Here is a 24455-nt window from a genome sequence, read left to right as displayed (position 1 = left end):
AATGTTAGCCAGCCATATCCTTGGCTCTCCTAAATTGGACTCAAGTGACCTGCTTTTTTTAGCTTCCTGGAGCCAGTTGTCTTCCAAGTAAACTTGGAGAGTTGTGTACTCATAGAAAACCCCGTCTTGCTGCATCCAACTTGGGATGGGGAAGGAGAGGGAGGGAGCGGGTAAATGAATGCTCAGAACTGTCTTTCAGAGGCCCTCCACCCTTGGACATTCTACTTCTCCTTATCGGAAGGTCAGGCCAGGCTGAGGTTGCAACTGGAGGGTGAAGCAACCCTGATTTGGCTCTTGCATTTTCTGGAAATTTAGGGCCAGTTTGAGTTCCTTTCCTCTGAATCCAAGTCAGAGAGAGTTGGGAGTATGGAGAGACACACCTCCAGGCATCGCTTCTCTGGACTGATTACTGTTCTTCGCCGTATTCTTTTTTTTTTTTTAATGTAATTTTGATTTTTTTTATTGTTATGTTAATCACCATGCATTACATCATTAGTTTTTGATGTAGTGTTCCATGATTCATTGTTTGCGTATAACACCCAGTGCCCCATGCAGAACGTGCCCTCTTTAATACCCATCACCAGGCTAACCCATCCCCCCACACCCCCCCCCGAACCCTCATTTTGAACTTACTTTGTTTGGAACAATAATGTGTAGTGCTGCTCAGCTGTCAAAACAAAACAAAAATCTCTCTTATTTATCTGGACACGAACATAAATAGCCAAATAGAGCAGAGGAAGAAACAAAAGTTCCAGCAAGGGAAAGCACATTGAGGAAAGAGAAAGAAACCCCTCCCTCTCCTTTCCGTGTATAGAGAAAAGAACTTCATTTTTGAGGGTATTAGATCAAATACTCTCAAGTCTTTTTTCTTTCTATCCATAAGGCAATTATTGTAAGAAAGGGAGGAAAACTAAATTGATAACAGATGTGGAGTGTGTGTACTCCCTCGTGTGTTTGAGGGAGATGAAGAATGGCAGTAATTTATTTCCGACTTTCAAAAAATACCAGTCTTAGGAGTTTATTTGGTGCCTGAGAGCCTCTCAGCAAATATTTCTCTGAGCCTTAAATAAGTTTGCCATCCACAAAAGCTATTTTTTCACAAACCCCAATGTTATCGGAAGGATATTTTAAAATACCCATCCTCTCATGAAACACATGTACTCGGAGTAGGAAAAAAAATAAATGTAACAAAACAAAATGTTTTTCTTTGTGCTTTCCTTTAAGAGTAGCCCTGGAAAAACTTTTTGAAACTGCGTGCTGGTTGGGCCTTGAAGACTGTCTTCAGCTGTCAAGAGAACTCTTCAAAAACTGGGCGAACCATCCAGAGAATGAGTAAGACTCATATTGGATTGCCCTTGGTTCTGTCCTGTTTCAACACCAATAATTTCTCTCCCTTTTCGATGTTCTCATTCTGGGAGTGATTGTTTTGTTTTTGCTTGGGTAGTCTGTCTCCTATTTTTTTCAAATATCCCTCCCCTTTTTTTTTCTTTTGCATTGTCTACCGTAGGTCTGGGTATGACAGTGGATTCGAATTTATGCAGTGTGTTGTCACCCTGGGCCGCTAATTGTCAGCGTGTCCCCTAATAAGCACTTGTGCGTATCTTTTTTTTTTTTAAGATTTTATTTATTTATTTGAGAGAGAGAGAGAGAGAGCACGAGATGGGGGAGGGTCAGAGAGAGAAGCAGACTCCCTGCTGATCAGGGAGCCCAAGGCGGGGTTTGATCCTGGGACTCCTGGATCATGACCTGAGCCGAAGGCAGTCGCCCAACCAACTGAGCTACCCAGGCACCCCATTTGTGCGTACCTTGAGTCTTATTTCGGTTGTTCCTCGATGGTTTATTATTGTGATTTATATATAAGTGTGTCCAAGGAGCTCATTCTCTATGAGTTTGCATTCCCTCTGAGAGCTGAGACGAAGACTATATTTCTGGTTTTACTGTGTTATGTCTAATGCATCACCTCAGGTGGACTCTCAAGAAATGTGATCATAAGACATGAGATAAGGAGCACCTGGCTGGCTCGCTCGGTAGAGCATCTGACTCTTGATCTCGGGGTCGTGAGTTCAAGCCCCACATTGGGTGTGGAGATTACTTTAAAATATATATATATATATATATATATATATATATATATATATATATATGAGCCCAAGCTGAATTATCAGTGTATGTTGATTGAACTATTATAATTTCCTTCTTTCTTATAACTCCTTAGTTTCTAAATGAATCTGATGTTCTTGTCTCACAATATTAATGCTAATGACAGTTTCCACAGTTGGCTTTCTCGATCCCTACTTTTGATCATTACATCTGAGACCTCAACATTTTTTTCTAGGTACATCCTTCTAAAAATATATAACATCTAAATAAACATATCACCTAACTACTATGAGAAATATCACTGCATGTTCTACCTTACAGAATACCTTCTCCGATTAAAAGTGTAATTTTATGTTATGGCGTCGCCTTGGGAAGTGAGGAAGAATGGGACTTTCTGTTAAATATGTACGCTAATAAAACAAAGGAAGAAGAAAGGATTCAACTCGCTTATGCGATGAGCTGCAGTAAAGACCCATGGATACTTAACAGGTGATTACAGTCAACTTATCTTTGGAGTTCCTGGTGGAGGAATGCAATTAATAGACCAAAGGGAGAAAAATAGAACATGTGCTCCTATAGGAACTCAAAGAATACCTGTTTGTGCCCTCCTGACTTAGCACCATATGGGATTTTAAGTCCACTTGTTGAAATTTGCTCTTTCTATTGGATGATGTTTGTGCATTTATTTTCTGCAAATGCATTTTTGCAGATATATGGAGTACGCCATTACTGCATCTCCTTTTGCTTTTAATGAAACAAATATCATTGAGGTTGTGGCAGCATCTGAAGTGGGCCGGTACATCGCAAAGGACTTTCTAGTCAACAACTGGCAAGCTGTGAGTGAAAGGTAAGAAGGGAATGCAAGGTTGGTCATTGGTTTGGTGCTAGATGTTCAACCTTAGTCTGACTAGGTTACAAAAGTCCTTTGCACGGACCAGAGAAGTGATGATTTTTCTTGCGTTTAGTCTCATTTGTGGAAGAGAAGGTCACTTACCCTCAGTTTTGGCTTTCTGTATGAAAGTGGGTTTGCCTGGGGTTATACCTACCTGTCTCCCGGCTTTGCCCACTAAGAAGTTTGTCATCAGAGACATAGAGTAGAACAAGTCATGTTTTTTTTTTTTTTGGTGTGAGTGCACACCAACCATTCACTTATTTTGGGAGGTAGACCACTATATTACAAGAAACAATGTTCATGACTGTGTCAGTCTGGCTGTTGCTTGTGTCTTATTTGTCAGATTCCCTTTACGTATCTGGTTTCCATATTCTCGAACTTTCCATATTTCTTACCTTTTAAGATTAAATCTGCTTCCTTCGTAGCCCCCTGTTGGGTAAAATGTACACTGACATGCAAAAATCAGACAGCATGCCCTTGATGGTTCGTCTTTCTAGCACATGACTTAATCATACATTCCTGAAAGCCTAGAATAATGCGTCCTACAAGTACTCACATCTGCTAGAGTTAGCAGATACTTAGCAGATCCAAACACCTGTAAAGTTGGAAGGTACCTTTCATAAATAAGTTTATTCTTTTGGAACAGAAAGTATATTTAGAATATAAATGTTTAAGAATGTGAATATAGGGGGTTCCTGGGTGGCTCAGTCAATTAAGCATCCGACTCTTGGTTTTGGCTCAGGACATGATCTCAGTGTCGTGAGATCAAGCCCTGCATCGCTGAGCGTGGAGCCTGCTTAAGATTCTCTCTCTCTCCATGCACTGCAGCACCCCCATTTCTAAAAAAAGGATATGAATATGGCTCTCTTACAAAACAAAATCCTGCAAAGTTTTTCTTTTGTAAATGTTTATTGAACTCCTTTAAACACCAAAAAAAATGTGCATTTAAATCAGAAATTTACAACATGTAGCTAAAAGCTTGTTTGCATAGTACCATTTTCCTGGCTCATCGCAGAACACACTTACTGAGAAAATTGACCTTATGTCCACTGTTAAATTATCTATCATTCTAAGTTCATTGCTTCTGGCAGCCTTATGAATTCCTTAAATCTCCTCGGATTCCAAAGACCTTGGGGGTAAATGATGTCTTCCATTTTTGCTTAAGTCGTTAAAGATAATGCCCTCCTTCCTAGGTCCCACTGGGAACTGGGGAGCTGGGATTGAAATGAAAATTATTGACATTGGTCCCCTTGGTCCCTGAGGTTTCAGAGATTCCAGCCACACAGGGTTGTCTCTTTGTTTCTGTTCTCTCTCCCTGGAGTTTGTCACAGAAGCCCCGTCCCTGCGTACCCCCTCTAGGTCTGGCTCTGCCTGGCCCATGAGGCTGCCTGTCCTTCTGCTGCTGTGGTTCGTAATGCCCACGGGCCTTCACTTCAGCTATTGTTCTTGACTGTTTCCTACGCAACAATTGAGGAGCAGTTGTGGAATTAAAACGCTGAGAGCACAGCTCCTTTAAGAACTGTGTGATGATTTGCCTGAGGGCCCAACGGTGATCTCCTCTGTTCCTTCCTATGCACTGCTGGGCCCTGAGGAAGACAGAGCTTCACGATTTTGAGCCAGGCTTAGTGTTTAGCTGTGCCTGGCACCTGGTACGTCCTTCTAAGTGCTGAGGATCGTACTTCTGTCGTTGTGGCTCAAAGTGACATGGTGAGCCCAGGCACAACATTAGAAATCTCCTAGAGTGGTTCAGTAACCTCAAGGCTCTCAAGCCCACCTACCTCCTTAAAAATCAGAATCCACCAAAGTAGGGCAGGAAATCTGCACCTTTCACCAGCTCCCGGGGTGATGCTGGTATGGTTTAACATGAAACCAGCTGACCCCTGATTAAAAAAATCATCTAAGGCTGCACTGCTCAATATGATAGCCACCAGTTAATCCGTGGATCTCTAAATTTAAATTTGAATTGACTAAAATTAAAGAAAATTTAAAATCCAGCTCCACCATTGCACAAGTCCTGTTGTAAGAGCACGAAGTGACCAACAGCTACCATGCTGGACCGCTCAGGTACAGAACATGGCCATCACTGCCGAGTTCAACTGGACAGTGTGCTCCCAGGGGTAAACCCGCCCCTTGGTTCATTTTTCATCCCCTTTTCCTCTACCACACACAGCACATGTGCTGAGAAAACCCCCCAAAATGGCTTTGAGCAACTCATGGGAAAGACCGCTCTCAATTTAAGTGACTTGGAGTGTGTTTTAACTTTTATTCCTCAGAAGAACCGTTTTTTTCTGTGTTTAGAGAACGGGAACACGTTGGCAACACTCTCGGGAAAGTCCATCGTGTGACGATTTATTTACATCTGATTTTAACCAAAGGGCCGAGAAGTGATGGGTGGCAATTTATTTCAATGATGTGTGTACTATATTAAATGGATGGAATTCCCCACTTTTTTTTTTTAACTCTAAATGGGTCTTTTGAACCTCAAGAAGCTCCTAGAATTATAGGACACCTCAGTGGCTCAGTAGATTAAGTGTCTGCCTTCAGCTCAGGTCATGATCTCGGGGTCCTGGGATCGAGTCCCGCATCGGGCTCCCTGAGTGCTCAGTGGGGAGTCTGCTTCTCCTTCTCCTTTTGCCCCTCCTCCCCACTCATGCTCTGTCTCTCTCTCTCTCTCTCTCAAATAAATAAATAAAAATCTTAAAAAATAAAGAAGCTCCTAGAACTGTAAATGTATGAACTTTTAACCATGGCTTGAATATTTTAATCCCTTATCAACAAGATGTCGTGCTCATAAAATAGATGCCTATTTATAGCAAATTCATCTCAGTTCACTCCTCTCTCACATTCTGCTACAAAAAGTCTTTCAGACTCAAATAGGTTTGCTTTCTACAACTAATACATTTTTAAATTTACTCTTTATTCATTTATTTAATAGTAATTTTAATATTGATCAGTCTTGCTGAATTGTGCAAATGATTCTGTTTGAATGAAGAGTGATAGTATTTATAGATTGTTAGAAGGAAATAAAAGTGCAAGTTAATAATCAAAATGTTATACACCCTAAAAATGGCTCAAAAATGCTTACTTAATTCTTTGTACATCAGAACATTTAAGTCATTACTTAAACAGTTATATTTAACATGAAGACTAGCATGTTACCAGTCTTCATATAATAATAAAGACAACATAAAGGATCAATGCACAAATGCCTCTGACAAATTAAATTTTACATTAATTATGTGAAAAAGACTTATTCTGAACTTCCTGAAATGTGACTGATTCCTAGCAAGTTAGTTGCGAAATTCGTGTTTCTCCGGTATGTTTCACTGAGCATTGTTCATGGAATATGAAAGACAGTAGCCTGATCAGTTTGGGAACCATCTGTGTTAACCTCCACTTTTGCAAATTCACAGTATATGCTAGCATCGTAAAGACCCCAAGAAGCCCCACAGAAGGACATCTAGAGTTTTCCGTACCTCTTTCCTACATCTTACAGCCATAATCCTGCTACTCACTGTCTATGTCATGTAAACAGAATGTCATTTTGCCAGGAGATCAGTTGTTCTGGGAGAGAAACAGACGAGAAACGGAATTCTCCAACACTCCCCTCTGGAATGCAACTAGAACAACTGTTTATTGTTTGCCTGTTAGTTAACATGTTGGCCTTGGTTTCCTCTTATATAAAATGAAAGGTATCCTATTTGATCAATTCCAAGGTTCTTTCTTGTAATAAACAGTTATCATCTTGCCATGCCAAGGTCCAGTTAGTTTAAGCTCTTGTCAGGGATATAAGGTGATGAGGATGTGCTACCTGAGAAATGCTGTAGAGGAGAGCCGGAGAAGGTTTGGGGACCGAAAGAGAAGAATGGGATTTAAGTGGGATTTGAACAAACAGTGGGAAAAAAATGACCTTCTGCATGGACCAGAGGATGCCAGCAAATGCCTGGGGGCAGGACTGAGCATCTGACTTGGGACCGGTCACAGTAGGTGGCTGGAACTCGGGGCTCTGGAACAGAGGAGACGGGGCTGGTCCAGTGTTAGAGCTGAGGGCTCTGGCCAGCAACAGTTCAGGTCCCATGTACTTCCCAGGAAGCCTGATCTGAAACTGTATTTGGGAATACTGTATTGAGGCAAACAACTTCAGTTTGGTCCTGCCCCTCGCTCCCATGTTTGGAGCATTGCACTGGTTGCTGTGGGGTATTTAAGTCCATAGTTGGGCCAAAGATGATCTTTTGAGTCCCGATCCCAGTGAGGAAACCTCCACTGACCATAAAGACATCTCGCAGGTTAGGGAAAGATGCGTCTGGCCCCTCAGCTGTGGATGGGTCTCATGGAAGAATGTGTGGATAGAGATGAAGCAATAGGACTTGTATGAGTTGTTACTGTAGGCAGTAGAAATGGTGTTTCTGCCATGTCATCCTGGTCAGGTGCTTTTGGCTTTTTTTTTTTTTTCAAGATTTTATTTATTTACTTGTCAGAGAGTGCACAAGCAGGGGGCATGGCAGGCAAAGGGAGAAGTGGGCTCCCCACTGAGCAGGGAGCCCGATGTGGGGCTTGATCCCAGGACCCCACGATCATGACTGAGCTGAAGGCAGATGCCCACCCTACTGAGCCACCTGGGTGTCCCCTGCTTTTGGCTTTCTTAAAACCATGTAGGCTTCACAGCCTCCAGGAAAACCCTAGTTTTATTTGAATATAGAATACAAAGTATGATCAGTTTCCTGACCTAAAATGAATCTTACCCCCTTCTTTTTCACCAAAGCCTTGATTTCTTCCTCAAATGTTGTTACACTGGCTAAGCATGAAAGCTTGCACACATTCCCGCTTCCTCTCTGTTGGGTTTCATGATGGGGAGCACACAGCTGAACGGAGAACTAGAAGCACAAGCAAACGGAGAACAGTCAGGTGTTACGGAGAGGTTCTTTTACCTTGGAGTATTATACCAACATTAACTCTTGCAATTTTTAATTTCAAGTATACGTTTTTAAAGTAAGTCAATCGTGTGTATTAACTATCTACCTTCAATAGAACAGAATGGTAGTTGAACCCTTTCTTGTTGGGTCCAAAGCATTAACCCTATTTTAATTTTCTTTCTTCTTTAATGCATCCCAAAGTCTTTATTTACCTTTTTAACCACAGCAAGGCTTCGGGCAGGTATGTATCTGTTGTTTTTCCATAACAGTGTTTCATGGTTTTTTTTCTGGATGATCCTTGTTGGACATTCAAGGACTCGAAACTAGAGGGGAAGTTTCAATCATGGTGCCTGTTTGAGGGCGAGAAAGTGAAGCCGGAGTACTTAGCCCTTTGGTAATCACCAACATGTGGAGAATCTTCAAAGACATGGATCCTCTCTCCAAAAAGCATATGCAAATACAAAATTTTAAATAAGCTTTCAGGGTAGGTTAGGCAGAGTTTCTGAAACTGATCCCATATTAATTACTGTTTTTTAAGGAGCATAATTGGCATATTTACTTACCCCTTTTAAGTTGTCTTAATTTGAGGTACATGACATCTGTTTTAACCACCTCATTTAAAAAGATAAAAATGGTTGCGGTTTTTATGAAGAGCTTTTTATATTTAAGTAAAGCTTTCAGAACTATGTGGACCCAAATTGATATTTACCTATGAATATTTCCTTAGTGCTGATAAAATTTTCTATATAATAGATTTCCTATTAAATGATGAAGCCAAACCAGTTCATACATGTTTTTGCGTAGATCTGGGACGTAGGAATCAATAGGGGCTGTGCACTTGGCATCTACCTGCTCTATAAAATACAGCTTTATCTTGCAAAACATTTTCCACCTCTGATTAGCATCTTGTTGCTTTGTAGGTATGGAACACAATCGCTGGTTACTCTCATGTATATAATAGGGAGAACCATAAGTACAGACTTGCAGATCACAGAGGTAAGTACTTTAGATATCCTGAATTATAATGATAATTTAGAAGCCATTTTTCATGTAATTTGGAGCTGCTAAAATTGAAAACGACAGGCTTATTGGAATTACTATATTCCGTGCCTCCGTTGGGGTTATTTTCACTGTGTTGTGCAGGAAGTGGCTTTCGATTCCATCTTGCTCCTGAAATAGAGACCATTCTTGCTGGTAGAGGGTTGGACTCCATCCTTGCTCACCTCGCTTGACTGCAGTGCCCTCTGGCTAGGACTCTCGGCCCTCAGTCCTTGCCCCGCTGTCGAAGCTTCAGGAACTCATCAAGTGATGAGAAGACATTTTTACTCTTTTCATTATAACCTGGCCCCTGCCAGCCTCTCTGGCTTCCGTTTTTGCCTGCCTCACTGCCGAGTGTAGGAGACGCTCCCCAGCACTTTGCCTCCACTGATGCTGTACCTTTTACAGATTTTCTTTAATTATCATGTTGCTTCACATTTTTCAGATTTTGGAAATGCCCTACCTTCTGATTTGGGTGGCTTCACCCTGCCTGTCCTTGGCTGGATGATTCCTAGTTATCCTTTAAGACCCTGCTCCAACCACCTAGTCTAGGAATTTTTTAATTAACTGATTTACACCCTCTCCTCCTGCACGCTCTTCAGTTATCCTGTGAATACCTGTATCATAGCGCTAACCACCTTATACTATAATTGGTGTATAAATGGGTCTGCTCCCTGAGGCTCTAAGGAGCTCCCTGAGGAGGGAGACCACATTTTCGTCAGACCTGTATTCTAGAACCTAGAAGAGGCCTGGCTACTTTTCTTTTTTTAAGATTTTATTTTTAAAGTAATCTCTCCACCCAGAGTGGGGTTCGAACTCACAAACCCGAGATCAAGAGTCGCACACTCTACCCACTGAACGTGCCAGGTGACCCGGAGCTTGCCGTTTCTAGGCTCTGCGTCCTCCTCAGCTGAATTAATTACTGTTTTTTAAGTAATTAATTTGTGCTCAGGCATTTTTTTCAAAAAATATTTACTGAACTCAATTGAGATGAAATTGATGGACAATTAAGGCAGGCTTTCTCCACAGGAGGCAAACGTAGCCCCAGGCTTCTGTTGTCCATAGCCCTCTCAGTTGGAGGAGGAGGAGTCCTTGCTCACCCAACTTCAAGTTCCAGCTCCACGGAAGGACTCTGGTTGGTCCTACCTGGGTCCACATGCCCCAGTGACTGTGGACCGGTGTGTGTGTCGGGGTGGGGGTGGGGTGTGTGTGAAATACTCCAGTGGCTCAGCCTGGGTCATGTGCCGGCATTTGGAGCCAGCCCCACCCAAACCACAGGCACTGGGATAGGGGAGGAGTAGTTCTGGAAAGAAAAGGGGATCCTGTATCCAGAAAGTAAACTAAGGGGCCAAAGCAAATATCTATCAAACACACCCACACACACACACACACACACTAAAACAAGGGTAATATATAAATACAACCTCTACACACCTAGAGCATAGGTAAAATTAGAAAGATTTACGATACCAAACACTGGCAAAGAGGTAAGGCAACTGGAACTCTCTTTTTCTGCCAGCGAGAAGGTAGCATGTACAACTCCTCTGGAAAACAGGCGGTCTTTTAAAATGTTACTTAGATACGTGTGACCTAGCAGTTCCATTCTTAGGTTTTTACTCAGGAGGAATTAAAACCCATATCCACACAAAGACTTGTTACATAAATGTTCATGGCAGCATTATTCACGTTAGCCAAGAACTGGAAACCATCCACACATCCATCAGTAGGTGACTAGATAGGGAAAATGTAATATATCCACACCAGGGAATACTATCCTGCAATTAAAAAAAAAAAAGAATAAGTTTGTGTAACAACATGGATACATCTCAAGATGATTATGCTGAGTTAGAAACAAAAAAAACCAGACACATTCTGGGAAATGCAAATATAATCTCTCGTGACAAAAGGCAGATCAGTGGTTGCCTGGGATGGAGGGAGAGCTCCATTGCAGAGCGCCTGAAGGAATATGTGGGTGATGGAAATGGACTTTACTGTAGCTAGATCCTAGCTCTGTGTTTTACGGGCATATAAAATGAGCAGCACTCACTCACTTGTCACACTTCAAGTGAATACGGTTTCTTGTCCATCAATTTCATCTCAATTGAGTTCAGTAAATATTTTTTGAAAAAAATGCCTGAGCACAAATTAAACACTGTGGCCCGGAATTATATTAGTATGAACAGAAAGGGCCTGTATAAATAAGGAAGGAAAAGCAATCACTTCTTGGTCTTTTGGCTGAGATCAAGGGTAGTGTCTCTTCTTATCAGGTTAATATCTCATACATCCTCTATCCAAGGATAAGATATTAAGGGGATTTATGGAGCAGGAAGCTCCATCCACTCCACACATCGACCTGGTTTAAAGAAAAAAAAAAAAGGAGGAGGAAGGAAAATCAGCTCCCCTGCCCCAGCAAATAAACCAATAAATATATAGGTCATAAAGGCCTGAAGTTTGATTGTGAGCCAAAAGAGAGAGTGAGAGAGAGAGAGAGAAGCAGTCAGCTATGTAGTTGTTATTATGAGAGAGGAAGAATCACGAATTCCTGAAGGACTTCTCTATGTGTGAGTTTTGGCCTGCCTGAGGCTGAGCTGCCAGGACCTGACTTATCAGGGGTTCCCTGGACAGGAGAGGGAGGGGCACCCAGACATGCTGGAAGGAAGGCTCCAGAATGAAGGCCGAGTTTGTGTTGGCAACGAAGGGCCTCCGTTCTTCTTTGTGTCTAGAGAACCCAGGGAAGTTTTATTTGCCATTTCATGAATGAATGAAGTGCCCATAAATTTAGCAGTCCTTGGAGTTCCAAAACTCTAGAGTCACTGACAGTTTGTTTTAAAAAAAAAACCAACAAAAATACTTTCAACTGTGGTGAAATTTTTGCCATTTTGAAAACAAGTAAATTAGCTACTGTGAATGTCCTTGTCAAAAATGTAGTAATCATTTATAGATTATAGTCCTGCTGTCATCTCTCTGTTCACGGGATCATACTGAAAATATGGTCTGGTCTTCGTATGGCACCCAGCGGGAGCCTGGCCTCACGCTCCCAGCATGCATGGAGCCCCACCGACAATCCCACAGACCCCTACTCGCCTCCCACACACTGCATATGGTACTGGGTTCTGGGCAGCTGTGGGAGAGGGCAGGAGTTTTGTTCGTGGTTCCTTAGCCTACGTTTTGCTCAAAACTTACTTTTTGGGCACCTGGGTGGCTCCGTCGGTGAAGCATCTGCCTTCGGCTCAGGTCATGACCCCAGGGTCCTGGGATGGAGCCCCGCATGGGGCTCCCTGCTCAACGGGGAGTCTGCTTCTCCTCTACCCTTCCCCCCGCCAGCTCATGATCTTACTCTCTCTCAAATAAATAAAACCTTAAAATAAAAAGAAACTTACTTTTCTTTTACATGGTAATTAGGCTGGATGGCCCCATCACTCAATTTCAAGTACATTAGGTGTAAGTGACATTTTGTGAGCCGCCATAGATACGTTGTCATCTCAAATGTTCCAAATTCAAAACCAGGAAAACAGTATGGAGGTTCCTCAGAAAGTTAAATATAGAACTACCCTATAATCCACTGATTGCACCACTAGGTGTTTACCCAAAGGATACAAAAATACAGATTCTAAGGGGTACACGCACTCCGCTGTTTATAGTGGCATTATCAACAAAAGCCAAACTATGGAAAGAGCCCAAATGTCCATCGACCGATGAATGGATAAAGAAGACGTGGTCTCTATAGATACACAATGGAATATAACTCAGCCATCAAAAAGAATGAACATGCAACAATATGGTTGGAGCTAGAGGGTGTTAGGCTAAGCAGAATAAGTCAGAGAAGGACAAATATCATATGATTTCACTCATATGTGGAATTTAAGAAAGAAAACAGATGAACATACGGCAAGGGAAAAAAAAAGAGAGAGGGAAGTAAACCATGAGAGACTCTTAACGATAGAGAACAAACAGGGTTGATGGAAGGAGGTGGGTGGGTGGGGGATGGGCTAGATGGGGGATGGACATTAAGGAGGACACTTGTTATGATGAGCACCGGGTGTTGTAAGTAAGTGATGAATCACTAAATTCTACTCCCGAAACCAGTATTACACTATGTGGTAACTAACTAGAATTGAAATAAAAATCTGGAAGAAAAAGTAAGTTCTAATCCAGTGACACAGAAATAGACCTTTTGGAATATGACGTATTAGTTCACTGGGGTCTGGCTTAGACATAATATTGCGGCAGATGTTCCCATAGCTAAAGGCTTGAGCTGACTCAGTGAAGGAATCTAGTCGGGGATAAGCCTACTCTCTAAATATTCTTAAATAAAGGATAACACTTGTAAGGGTCCAGATGTTAGGGGCCGGTTTTGAGCCTTGGGAGTTGCAGCGTTTCTTCTGAGATAAGAGAAGTTCTCCCTGTGTGTCTGTCCACACATCTGGTGTGATATTCAGTATGCATTCGGTGAGTCGTTACTGAGCACCTGCCCTGTGCTCCGGGGCATAGAGCAGGGAATCAAATAGACGAAGCTCCCCCTTCACGGGACTTCTGGTCTACACCTGATTCTTCAGGGTAGGTGTAGTCTTCATCACCTGTTCTCAAGCAGGGTCTCCCCAGGAACACACAGTCCGTGCGCGCGCACCTTCCTACCCACTCTGGCCGCCACATGCGCTCCATTTGCAAAATCCATTTGCTCCTCCACGTGAACGTTGCCTTATTCTGTCTCACGACCCATCCTCCCTTGGTGCTTGCAGCTGCAGCAGTTTTTTGGCAACATGTTGGAAGAGCAGCAGAGGCTCACAGTCCACGCCAAATTACAGACAATAAAGAAGAAAAATCTGGAAAACAAAACACGCAACATGAGGATGGCGGCATGGCTATGGAGGAACATGTAACCAGCACCCCTCCTGGCTGCTAGAATGGATTTCACTCACACTTTTGTCTCCCGGGGCCTCGTGAGTCTGCAAAACCACATGGGTTGTTATTTGTAGGTCAGTCACATTTGCTCCTCAGGGTCCTTCCTGTTCTTCCTGGGCTGTCCTGTTTGGCCCCGAGGCTAGTGATTCCCCAGGATGTTGCCAACCCAGGGGAAGATTTCGCTTTCCTGTTGGGCCGTGAAGCCACAGAATTTACTCGGGGTGCCTTGTAAAAACAAATTTACCTTAGAAAACCTTGCTTATTCTGTTGTGAAAGCCAGCGGAATATTGGATCATTGGCCAACTGAGCACATTCTTCTCTGAGGGAAAACACAGACTTGCAATACTCTGGATTTTATGTGGTTCAATATTTAAAAGCATCATGAGCAAATAACACAACAGTGTAAAGAAAGAGAAACCAGAAAAATAATACTCACTAGGACCTAGAGAAGCCAAGGAAACAACATTTTAAAAAGAAGGAACAGATCATTCTAGGAGCCATGTGAAGTGCCTGAAGGGCCAGACATGGGTCTTCTGTCCATTTCTCTCTTCCCACAGGGCCTATCACATTGTGCCACACATTACAGGCCACTGAAGTTTGGGGCGTCACAAAAAGAGCCAGGATCGCAGGATCCGTGACGTGCCCTTCAGATTGTGGAGGCCAGAAGGACAGGAAGGAATCTCCCTGAAGCCGGAGACTGCATCCCCACCTGTGGGCCGGACACTCACTCAGCCCAAGTTTATGAGCAAAAATAAGGATGTCAGCAGACAGTAGCCATAAGGGACTGATCTGCAGCACAAAGGGAAGTGGTCAAATAAAGAGAAAGAGAACGAAAAGGCTAACCACAGCAGACTCTTTACAGCTCTGCACTCAGGGGACTAAGTCGGAAATGTGGTTTCATTTGACCAAATAGAACCTGCTTATAAGTGGGGACAACTTGAAACGCATTCATCAGTTACAACGTCGGGAATTGGCTTAGTTCTGTTACCCCGGATTAAATCGGGATGGCTAAGGCAAATCATCCCACTCTAGATTTTGTGTGTGTTTAATTCTGTGTTTTCATCTTGATTTTGTTTTTGTAGAAAGGGGCTAAAACTACAGATCTCCGATCTACCTCAGAGGGATGTAAAGGTTAAGGAAGGCTTTAAATATGTCGTATGAGCTCAAGGCCATGTGATCTAGGGTTTTCTCCCCCTCTCTCTTGTGTAAGTCAATGCAGCCACAAATTAATATGCAAAAAACCAGAGTTGGCTTTTGTATTCGCTTCACAAGAAGATGCTCCCTGAGCGAGCAGGAGGCCATGGGACGTGGCCCCAAAACCAACTAAAGCACTGCCTCCTCAGACTTTGACCATGGGTCATAGGTCAGAGAGCTTTTTCTTTAAATTTAGAAATGTACAACTTAAGCAATAAAATATTACCATGTGTTCAAATTCTTCCGTGTGAGGTATTTTCCGGTGTCTTCTAGAACATTCTCTATTTCCTATCATTCCTTTGATCACAGTCTCAGCTTACAATAACCATGCCACACGTCTTCTCTCTTGCTTTTCTCTTCCTCCTCTTCCTCTCCCTCCTGTCTCCCTTGGGCTCCCTTCTTCTTTTCCAGTAACCTCTGCCTGCCTCCTGCCTGGCTGTCCGCGTCCCCCTTCCTCAGTCTTGCCACCCTGCTGTGCCCTCGGAGGCTCTGACCCTGGTCCCCCAGTGTGGGTGACGCCAACACTGCGTGATTCCACCAGAGGAGCACCTAGGCGTGGCTCTCCAGGCCATCTGTTGAAAATCAAAATCCGGTTACATCTTAGCTTCTGTGGTCATTAAACAGCACTGAAAGTGTTTATCAAATGCCCAAATATTTGGTTAAGAGTCCTTCCTCTAAATAGGAAAAAGAACTTCGAATAATGTACATTTTTTTTCTTACACGGAGGAAGCCGGTGATCCCAGATAGGCATTACATTTTATTATATCATACTTATACTTAGGATAAAATGGAGTAATTATTGCTTGATTACGGTGATCGCCATAAGTCAGGGAGCAAAACTGAGGCAGATTTGTGTAAATGGTGTAAAAACTTTATTAACCGATGAACCAGCCTATCTATTAGCACCCCAACCATAAAACAATTTCTCTGACCCATCCAGTGTACCCAGTCTGACTTACGCCGTTCACCCTAGAAAAAAGTTAACAAGGTGGACCACGTGGTCATGCGTCTTTCAGTAATTAGAAATGAAAAGTTTTCCCTCACAGTCTTCTGCCTTTTTCCTGTTCAAACCCACTCAGTGACTTGTCCTCACTGAGTCTAAGTGAGAGAACAAATGCTTTGGTCTTGAAGACATGAGATCGTATGTAATTTAGAGTTCTGGGGTCAAGCTGCCCAGCAATTTATTCTGAGGAATGAGGGAAGAAGGAAAAAGAGATGAGATTGAAGAGGGAAGTCTTCTTGGTTACTTTTCCTCTTTGCTCCAACAGATGTTTTGTTTCCATCCAAACTCTAGCAGGATTAATATGTCCAAAGCAAAGCCTTACATGGGACTTGGGAGTAAATAGAACTGCCTCCCCCACACAGAGAATCAGGAATCAGCATTCGAGACCAGCCAGCTCTTCTCTGGAATCCGGCAACATTCAGCGAAGATATTCTCTACAACACACCTATCTAGGAATTGGTTGGGCTTTTCCTCTTCTCCTTTCATAAGCAGGTTGGTCCTTAAGGTGAGAGCAAGGCAAGCCTCTCCACCATGGGGAGCCAAGGGGGAGCTGTGGAGACCTGAAATGGGTGGAAGAGCTTGGGTGAGCAAAGGGGGAGTCTACACCATGGGAAGCAGCTTGGTGCAAGATGGCAGAGCCCAAGGAAGTGAGTAGGATAACCCCACAGTGCAGGGAGGGGCTTATGACATGGAGAGTCAGAGCCCAAACAAGGTAAGAATGGGGAGTTCAAGTCCTAGTGGGGTGAAGAGGACTCCCCCAGGCCAGGGCAGTGACCCAGCATGAGGTATCAGAGCCTGAGGATGGTGAGGAGGGCATCACATGGGGTGGGCGAGAGCAGCAATAGGAGCTTGGTTACCACAGGCGAATGAATCAAATACAAAAATACGCGAATGATAATAGGACCCAGGTTTCTCACCGCTGGAGAAGAGCATAGCAAAAATTCAAAAAGAGATCTGGAATGAACCTTTGGTCATTGGATTGGAAACGGAGGTACCGATGTGAACAGTCCTCATTAGTATGATAGAGTCATATACAGAGATGTAAATATGTGTAGACGTATCATACTTTCTATGTGAAGAGATACGGATATATAGATACAGATATGGATATAGATATACATGTCAACATCAACCCTACCTTCTCAACTAAGGGGGCCCACGCGCAGCAACATCCTACTAACAGTGAGCACAGCCCAGATGTTGGCTTCTCCATGGTCTGCTGTATGAACCAGGGCTCCTCAGAGAAATGGCTGATCTCAGGGCTTTGACAGGAAAGGGACAATTGGAGATGGAACATCTTTTTGTACCGAAAGACAAGGACATGCTCAAGGAATGATGGGGACATGTCAAATCCTGATCCTTGCCAAATCGACATCACATGAATCTAATCATGAGGAAATAGCGGACAAACCCGAACTAAGGGACAGGCCACAAACTAGTCTTTGAAAGCCTCAAGGTCATGGAAGTAAAGAAAAGATAGAGGACCATCTTAGACTGAAGGAAGTTAAAGACACAGGACAACAAAGTGTAACACGTAATTCAGAACTGAATCCTTTCGCTATAAAGAACATTGGGACAACTGGAAACATTGGAATGAAGTCTGAGGGTTAGATACTAGAAATGTATCAATGTTAATTTTCCCACTTTGACAGGTGGGTTAAAGTGGGAAAATTAATACACATCAAGAGGTGAACTTACTTCTTAAGGATTCAGGAAAAAAAATATTTTTCTTGTCATTTCAGCTTTTCTACAAATGTGTGATTAAATAAGCTAAATTTAAAAATAATTACAAGAATTATTTTCTTTCAAACCATTTTTTTCATTCAAACTTGGTAACAGCCAAGTCTTAAAGTTTATCTGTTAAACATTTCAGTAAGCACAAACAGAAAACATAAGTTGTCCCAAAAGACTTAATGTCTTGTTTCAGCCAATATTTTCCATCTTAAACCAGAGGGACTGGGGCGCCTGGGTGATTCAGTAGGTTACGCGTCTGCCTTCCGCTCGCTCAGGTCATGATCCCAGGGTCCTGGGATGGAGCCCCACATCGGGCTCCCTGCTCAGCGGGGAGCCTGCTTCTCCCTCTCCCTCTGCTGTTCCCCCTGCCTGTGCTTTCTCTCTCACTCTCTCTAATAAATGGGTAAAATCTTAAAAAAAAAAAAAAATATAGAAGTGCCTTCGAAGTTCTCTGGTTCTCTGACTACGACTCGAGCTGGTCATTTTCTTCCTGTAGGCTTCCAGCGCTCTCAGAAGTAGCCAGCCACCCCACATCCTTCCAGTGACAGTGGTCAAACACAGCAGAGCTTGGGTCCCTGAAGGCACCTTCATTCAGTAGGTACCTCATTGTAATTAACCTGATTAATGGTGCTGTCAGCGCCCCGTCCAAGGCCATAGGCAGGATCAGAATCCCACCTTGAGAGTCTATTTCCTGCGAGCCTGCTGCCAACAGTCAGGTTCATTCTGGAAAACAGAAACCGGCTCTGCTTTTTTTGGACTGAAAGAACATATTATTTTTTAAAATTGGCATATAAGGAGCTGAACAGGTACAGAGAAACAGTAAGATAAGACCAAGAAAAAAACAAACAAACGGCAACGCATAGCTAGCACTCCTGGGGCAGGGACAACGAAGGGAGGAGGCGAGGTTATGTAGAACCTGGAGGCAGGTGGTGCTGCCTCTGAAGCTCAGAGAAAGGGCCTGCAGAGCAGGGACCCAGACCTGGAGGAGGGGGCCCCGGCCAGCAGGTGCTGTTATTCTCAGGGGACACACCAGGCTGGGTCTAGGACACCAGGGGGAATATCCCAAGAACTGGAATCCAACAGCCACCAACCCGAGGAAGAGTCATTGCCGGGGTGATGCTGGTAGAGAAGGAAGCAGAGAGGAGGAGGCAAGCCCCTGGTCCCCACTGCAGCCTTCCCGCGACCCTCGGCGCCCCCTGCTGGCAGAGCTGGCAAAGACTGCAGAGTCCGGTCCTAACCTCACACAGTGAGAAACAAGGTGAATCGGCAACCGACAGACGGTGGCTTAGTAACCCACTCAGGTCGGTGGAATTGTTCAGATTTTAACACATGGGGGAAGGAAGGCTTAAGGCCACAGCACTAGTAGAGGCAGGAGCCAGAACTTAAAACCCACTCTGTTTACTGCCAACCCTCATTTACTTTGGGATTTTCTTTTACCTTTTAATTTAGGACACGGTTAAGATACTATTATAAGTCGACAAGCCTCATTTGAAAGCTTTTAATCCACACACACCTACTGTGGACCAGAACTATAATAGGGTGTCAGGTAAGCAGCTCTTGGAAAAACAGGCAATGCTTCATGCAGACATGGCCATTTAAAACAAAACAAAACAAAACAAAAAATACTTCCTAAGAATGATTTGAGTAAGAAAGTTAAATTTGGACTTGTATTGAAAAGAAGCTTAAGGTAAGTGCATTTAAATAGGTTGTTGAGTCTACTTCGCAAACACTATTAACATAGACTTTTAGGGAATGGTCAAAATTCTAAAATTACTAGCTTCATGATATCAAATCATTATTTGCTTTGGCTTACAATTGCATTTAAAAATTACAGATTATAGAGGTGCCGGGCTGGCTCAGTCAGAAGAGCGTGTGACTCTTGATCCTGGGGTTGTGAGTTCGAGCCCCATGTTGGGTGTAGAGATTACTTAAATAAATAAAATTTTAAAGAAATTATAGATTATACAGGAAGTATAGCCTAAGGATACTTTATTGATAGAAATAAACTTTACTGATACAAATATAACTCACGAATATGCTCATATTACTCATGAAAGCTAGCTTTAGCTAAAATGCTCTGTTCCTGTGGTTTTCATAAACCATGTGCAGCCATAGAAAGGATTTAAGTGAATCCAAAGTTTAAAATATCAGAAAGTTAATTTAAAATGAATTCTAAATGCAGATGTTAAATTTGTGCGAAATATTAGTGCTTAATTTGCTGATGCTATTTGAGTGTCCTTATTGATTTTTTCCTTCTAAAGCAATTAATGATTTTTTTCTTTGTGTATATTTTCTTTTTCTTTCTTTCTTTCTTTCTTTCTTTCTTTCTTTCTTTCTTTCTTTCTTTCTTTCTTTTTTTCTTCCTTCCTTCCTTCCTTCCTTCCTTCCTTCCTTTCTTTCTTTTTCTTTGTTTCTTTATTTCAGTAGGCTCCACACCGAGTGCAGAGCCCAAGGCAGGGCTCAAACTCACGACCCTGAGATCAAGACCTGAGCTGAGATCAAGAATTGTATATATATATTTTTAGGATTTTATTTGATTTTTTGAGAGAGAGAGAGAGCACACGCAGGAGTGGTGGGGGGAGGGAGAAGCAGACTCCCCGCTGAGCAAGGAGCCCAATTCAGGACTCAATCCCAGAACCCTTGGGATCATGACCTGAGCTGAAGGCAGACGCTTAACCAACTGAGCCACCCAGGCACTCCTATTTTAACCATTTCTAGTTGGAAAGTCTTCTCCTCTGAGCATTCCTTTTTCTCACTAGTAACTTGAAAGTATGGCCCTGCATTAGTGATTTTCTCTGGGCTTCTTGAAAGTATTTTATGGATTCTGTAGCTGTTGATGAAATATAGCCAATTCTTGATTATGTCAGCCACCAACAGGGGTAGGGATGGGGGTGTAGGTGGGGGGTGGGAGGACTCAGGCAAAGGAAGGCTCAGCATGGCTCTTGTCCCCAAACTCCCTTTCATTAAGATAGCTTCAGTTTTGTTGGTTTCACATGTTGGGGTTGATTGAGAGAAAAATCTCAAAACGATGTTTGAGAACTGATGGGCTACATGATCTCCAAAGCCCTTTCCAGGTGAGACATCACACTGACATCTCGCTTGTTCGTTCCTCAAGGATCTTCTACACCCATGGTCTTGCTCTGCAGACTCCGTAGGTCCCACACATGCCCTTCTCAGATGCCCCTCACTTACCTATGAAATGATTCACCTATAGCTGCAGAAGAGATCAAACAAATTATATTTAATGGACATGAAAATTCTGGAGCCAGTGTCCACTTTGACTGATCCTTGGTCACTAAGAAATATGCCCTCCACAATGGCATTCTTGAAGTGGTAAAGATGTTTTCATTGTGGATTAAGGTTTTGCGCCATCTGCTGGACATATTTATTTTGCACCTACTATAGGAACTGTGTTTATTCTGAGACCTTTTAAAATACGTATTACTACTTTTAAAAATTGTAAAATATATGTTTATCCTAGGAAATGGTCCAGTGTAGGGAATAATAAAGGGTAAGACAAAACACCAGAGATACCTACTGTTCTTAATGACATTTCCTTATACACAAACACACACAAGAATCTGTTGTCTTTTGGTTTGGGCTTGTGTTTTGTTTTTGTTTTTTTAACACAAATTTGAGATCAACGCTATACTGGTTTAGGCTGTGGCAGTAGTAAAAGGAGAGGACACATTGCGTGTCTAAGACTCATGGGGAGGGACTACTGGGTGATTCACTTTTCCTATGCAAGGCAGGAATCTGATGTTCCAGTTTAACCAGGCAAGGTGGAATACAGGTAGGGTTAGGGGAGTGGATGAGATCCTGGAAAAGTGCTTAATATTGCTCAGAATCACAGGAAACAGATCCCCAAATTATTATTTCCAGTGGTAAATGTGGCATTACGCTTTTCTGTTAGTGGGTATGTCTTGAGCCCCAATGTGCTAGTTGCTGAGATACGTATCGTAGAACAGAGAGGCCTTATAGATCCAGGAGGAGACAGACATGTGTATAGAACTAACTAGAAATATAAGCTTGGAAACACAGAAGCAGGGGTGCTTATCCTAATCGAGCAATGGGACTGTGAGAAAAACGTAAGTGGGTCCTGGAGGTGGGGGCCTTCCTGGCATTTAGGAATGGGTAATGGGAGTCAGATTGATGGAAGGAAAGGAGACTTAGATCACATCATAGAAGGCCTGAAATACATACTGAGGATCACAAAGCATCACCAAGGTGTTAAAAGAGGAAAGTGACACAATGGGACCCATGTTAGGAGAATGTGACTATGGCCATGCTATGTGGAGATGTAAAGGACCAAAGGCAGAGAAACCAAGTTTGAGTCTGAAGCTGGCCTGGTAGATATGGGGGGTATTAAACAGAGATGAAGATCCATTATTCTGTGCACCTAGAAAACAGAGAACAATCAGAAAACCACAATCCATAAATAATTACTGCTAAATAAAGCAAATTTGGACCCAGTTGTGAAAGACATCAGAGAGCAAACATATGGTTCTGTGGATCATTCACATTACACAGTCTTCCACATTGCCTAGAGCACCCTGAGGGAAACTGGAAACCCTTGGGATTGCAAACCTCAGATGGGCTTCCTGAGCGTCCCTGTGGCCTGAGAGACATCATGCAGTGACAGAGAAAATGGAACAGAATGGGTACATGAACAGACAAGCTACTTTGCTACTGGAATGGTAGGGAAGTACAAACAGGGTGGATGGCAGTCAGCCCTGCACACGCCAACCTTGTTCAGGACAGGACCAGGGGCATTCCAAACTTAATTGTAAGCCAGGAGCACATACAGAGCCTTATGCCCAGAGCAGGGGGTTGGTGGGAAAATTTCCAAGTCAGCACACCTCTCCCTATTCTGCTCCCCCCTCACCCCCCCACCCCGGGTTCATCTCCTCAGTCCCTCAGTCCCTCTTCCTATTATCCTTCATCAAATAGCTGTCTCAGAAAGTATGGCAGCCACACAAAGACTCCAGATAATCAGAAAAGATCAGCATGGAACCTCCACAGAAACATTGGAAGATAACTGATAAAGAACACATGGGAGAAGAAATATACCACAAGCAGAAGAAAATATGAAAAAACTTCATGGATTAAAAAATTTAGCAAACATTTCTTCTTTGAGAAAAGAGATCAAATTACACGTAGGACTCGAAAGAAATATGATAAAAGGAGAGAAGAAGGTAAGAAATAGATCGAGCTGGCAGAAGTAGACCTAACAAGATTTATATCTACAAATGCTTATATTAGACAAAAAAAAAAAAAAGGAATGAAAACTAATGAGCTAAGCATACATCTTAAGACAATAGAAGAATAACACAAAACATACCCAAAATAGAACGCATGAAATAGAAACAAAAATATAAGAATGAAATGAATGAATGAACGAAAAGAAAGAAGAAAGGAAGGGACAAACGAATTTAGAAAGAAAAGGAAGGAAGGAAGGAAGAAGAAAAAAAGGAAAGAGAGAAAGAAAGAAAAAAGAAAGCTTTTCCTTGATGGGATGAGAAATGTCTAAGAGAGAAAGCACACATAACATTAGGAATAAAAAGGGAGACAACCACAGATATTTCTGACATAAAAGAAAACATAATGATGTTTTGAACAAATTTATGTCAATAACTTTGAAAACTTGAAAGAAATGGTTAAGCTCCTAGAAAAATGTGATTTACCAAAATTGTCTCTAGGAAAAAAGAAATACCCTCTAGATTCTAATGTGAAATGTGCTTTCTTAACAATCACAGTGTATCTTTCTTCCTGCCAACAAATACATTTCCACTGTATCATTTTAATGGCTACCTTGTATTACATAATTTTGTTTGGTAACAAAGTTGTTAAATTTTTAAAAAAGATTTTATTTATTTTAGAAAGAGAGCGAGCAGGGGCAGAGGCAGAGGGAGGGGGAGGTGGAGGGAATCTCAAGCAGACTCCACGATGAGTGCAGAGCCCGATGGAGGGCTCGGCACAGGGCTTGATCTCATGACACTGAGATCACGACCTGAGCAGAACAAAACCAAGAGTCGGTTGCTTAACCGACTGAGCCACCCAGGCACCCCTGAAGTTGTTAAATTTTTACTCTCTCAACCTAGCCACTCTATAATCCAGCGATTAATACAAGATGCTAAATTTTTGCAAAGAGCTTGATCTTTCCTTAAAGAAAATTCCCCAGAGTAATTGCTGGGTCAAAGATGCCTATTTGGGGGCACCTGGGTGGCTCAGTCGTTAAGCGTCTGCCTTCGGCTCAGGTCATGATCCCAGGGTCCTGGGATCGAGTCCCGCATCGGGCTCCCTGCTCAGCAGGGAGTCTGCTTCTCCCTCTGACCCTCCCCCCTCTCATGTGCTCTCTCTCATTCTCTCTTTCTCAAATAAATAAATAAATTCTTTAAAAAAAAAAATAAAAAAAATAGGCAGATGCTATTGCAGGTCGCTTGTGGTTTCAGCCTTATCATAGCCTGGACAAGCGCTCCCCCTCCCACGAGACCCTTCCGAGAGATGTAGACTTCTGCTACATTCAGCTCCTGCTCAGAACAGCTCCATCCACCTAGAATGCCCTTTCCACTCCCTCTCTGCCTGGTGTTCCCTGTTCATCTTGTTCTTTTTTTTTTTTTAAAGATTTTATTTATTTATTTGATAGAGAGAGAGAGCATGAGCAGGGGGAGCAGCAGAG

The 24455-nt window shown here is 42.7% G+C and overlaps 1 protein-coding gene and 1 pseudogene across 2 annotated transcripts in view; both read left to right on the top strand.

Moving 5' to 3' along the window:
• The window catches only part of LVRN (laeverin), an 86041-nt gene that overhangs the window by 50887 nt on the left and 10699 nt on the right, over positions 1-24455 (top strand). Inside the window, exons 16-20 of one of the 2 annotated variants that reach the window (XM_031031834.2) lie at positions 1225-1332; positions 2422-2589; positions 2810-2947; positions 8826-8901; positions 13683-15277. In XM_031031834.2, the coding sequence (XP_030887694.1) occupies positions 1225-1332; positions 2422-2589; positions 2810-2947; positions 8826-8901; positions 13683-13823 (631 nt within the window). In that variant the 3' untranslated portion in view covers positions 13824-15277. Of the gene's footprint in view, positions 1-1224; positions 1333-2421; positions 2590-2809; positions 2948-8825; positions 8902-13682; positions 15278-24455 lie in introns of those variants that run through there. The other variant, XM_081827209.1, reaches the window with a different exon arrangement.
• LOC115942189 (U2 spliceosomal RNA) lies at positions 11159-11284 on the top strand (annotated as a pseudogene).

This window comes from Leptonychotes weddellii, chromosome 7 (genome assembly GCF_054177405.1).
Source record: "Leptonychotes weddellii isolate Sample4059 chromosome 7, ASM5417740v2, whole genome shotgun sequence".
Classification (NCBI taxonomy): domain Eukaryota; kingdom Metazoa; phylum Chordata; class Mammalia; order Carnivora; family Phocidae; genus Leptonychotes; species Leptonychotes weddellii.
This window is presented reverse-complemented; position numbering and strand designations above follow the sequence as displayed.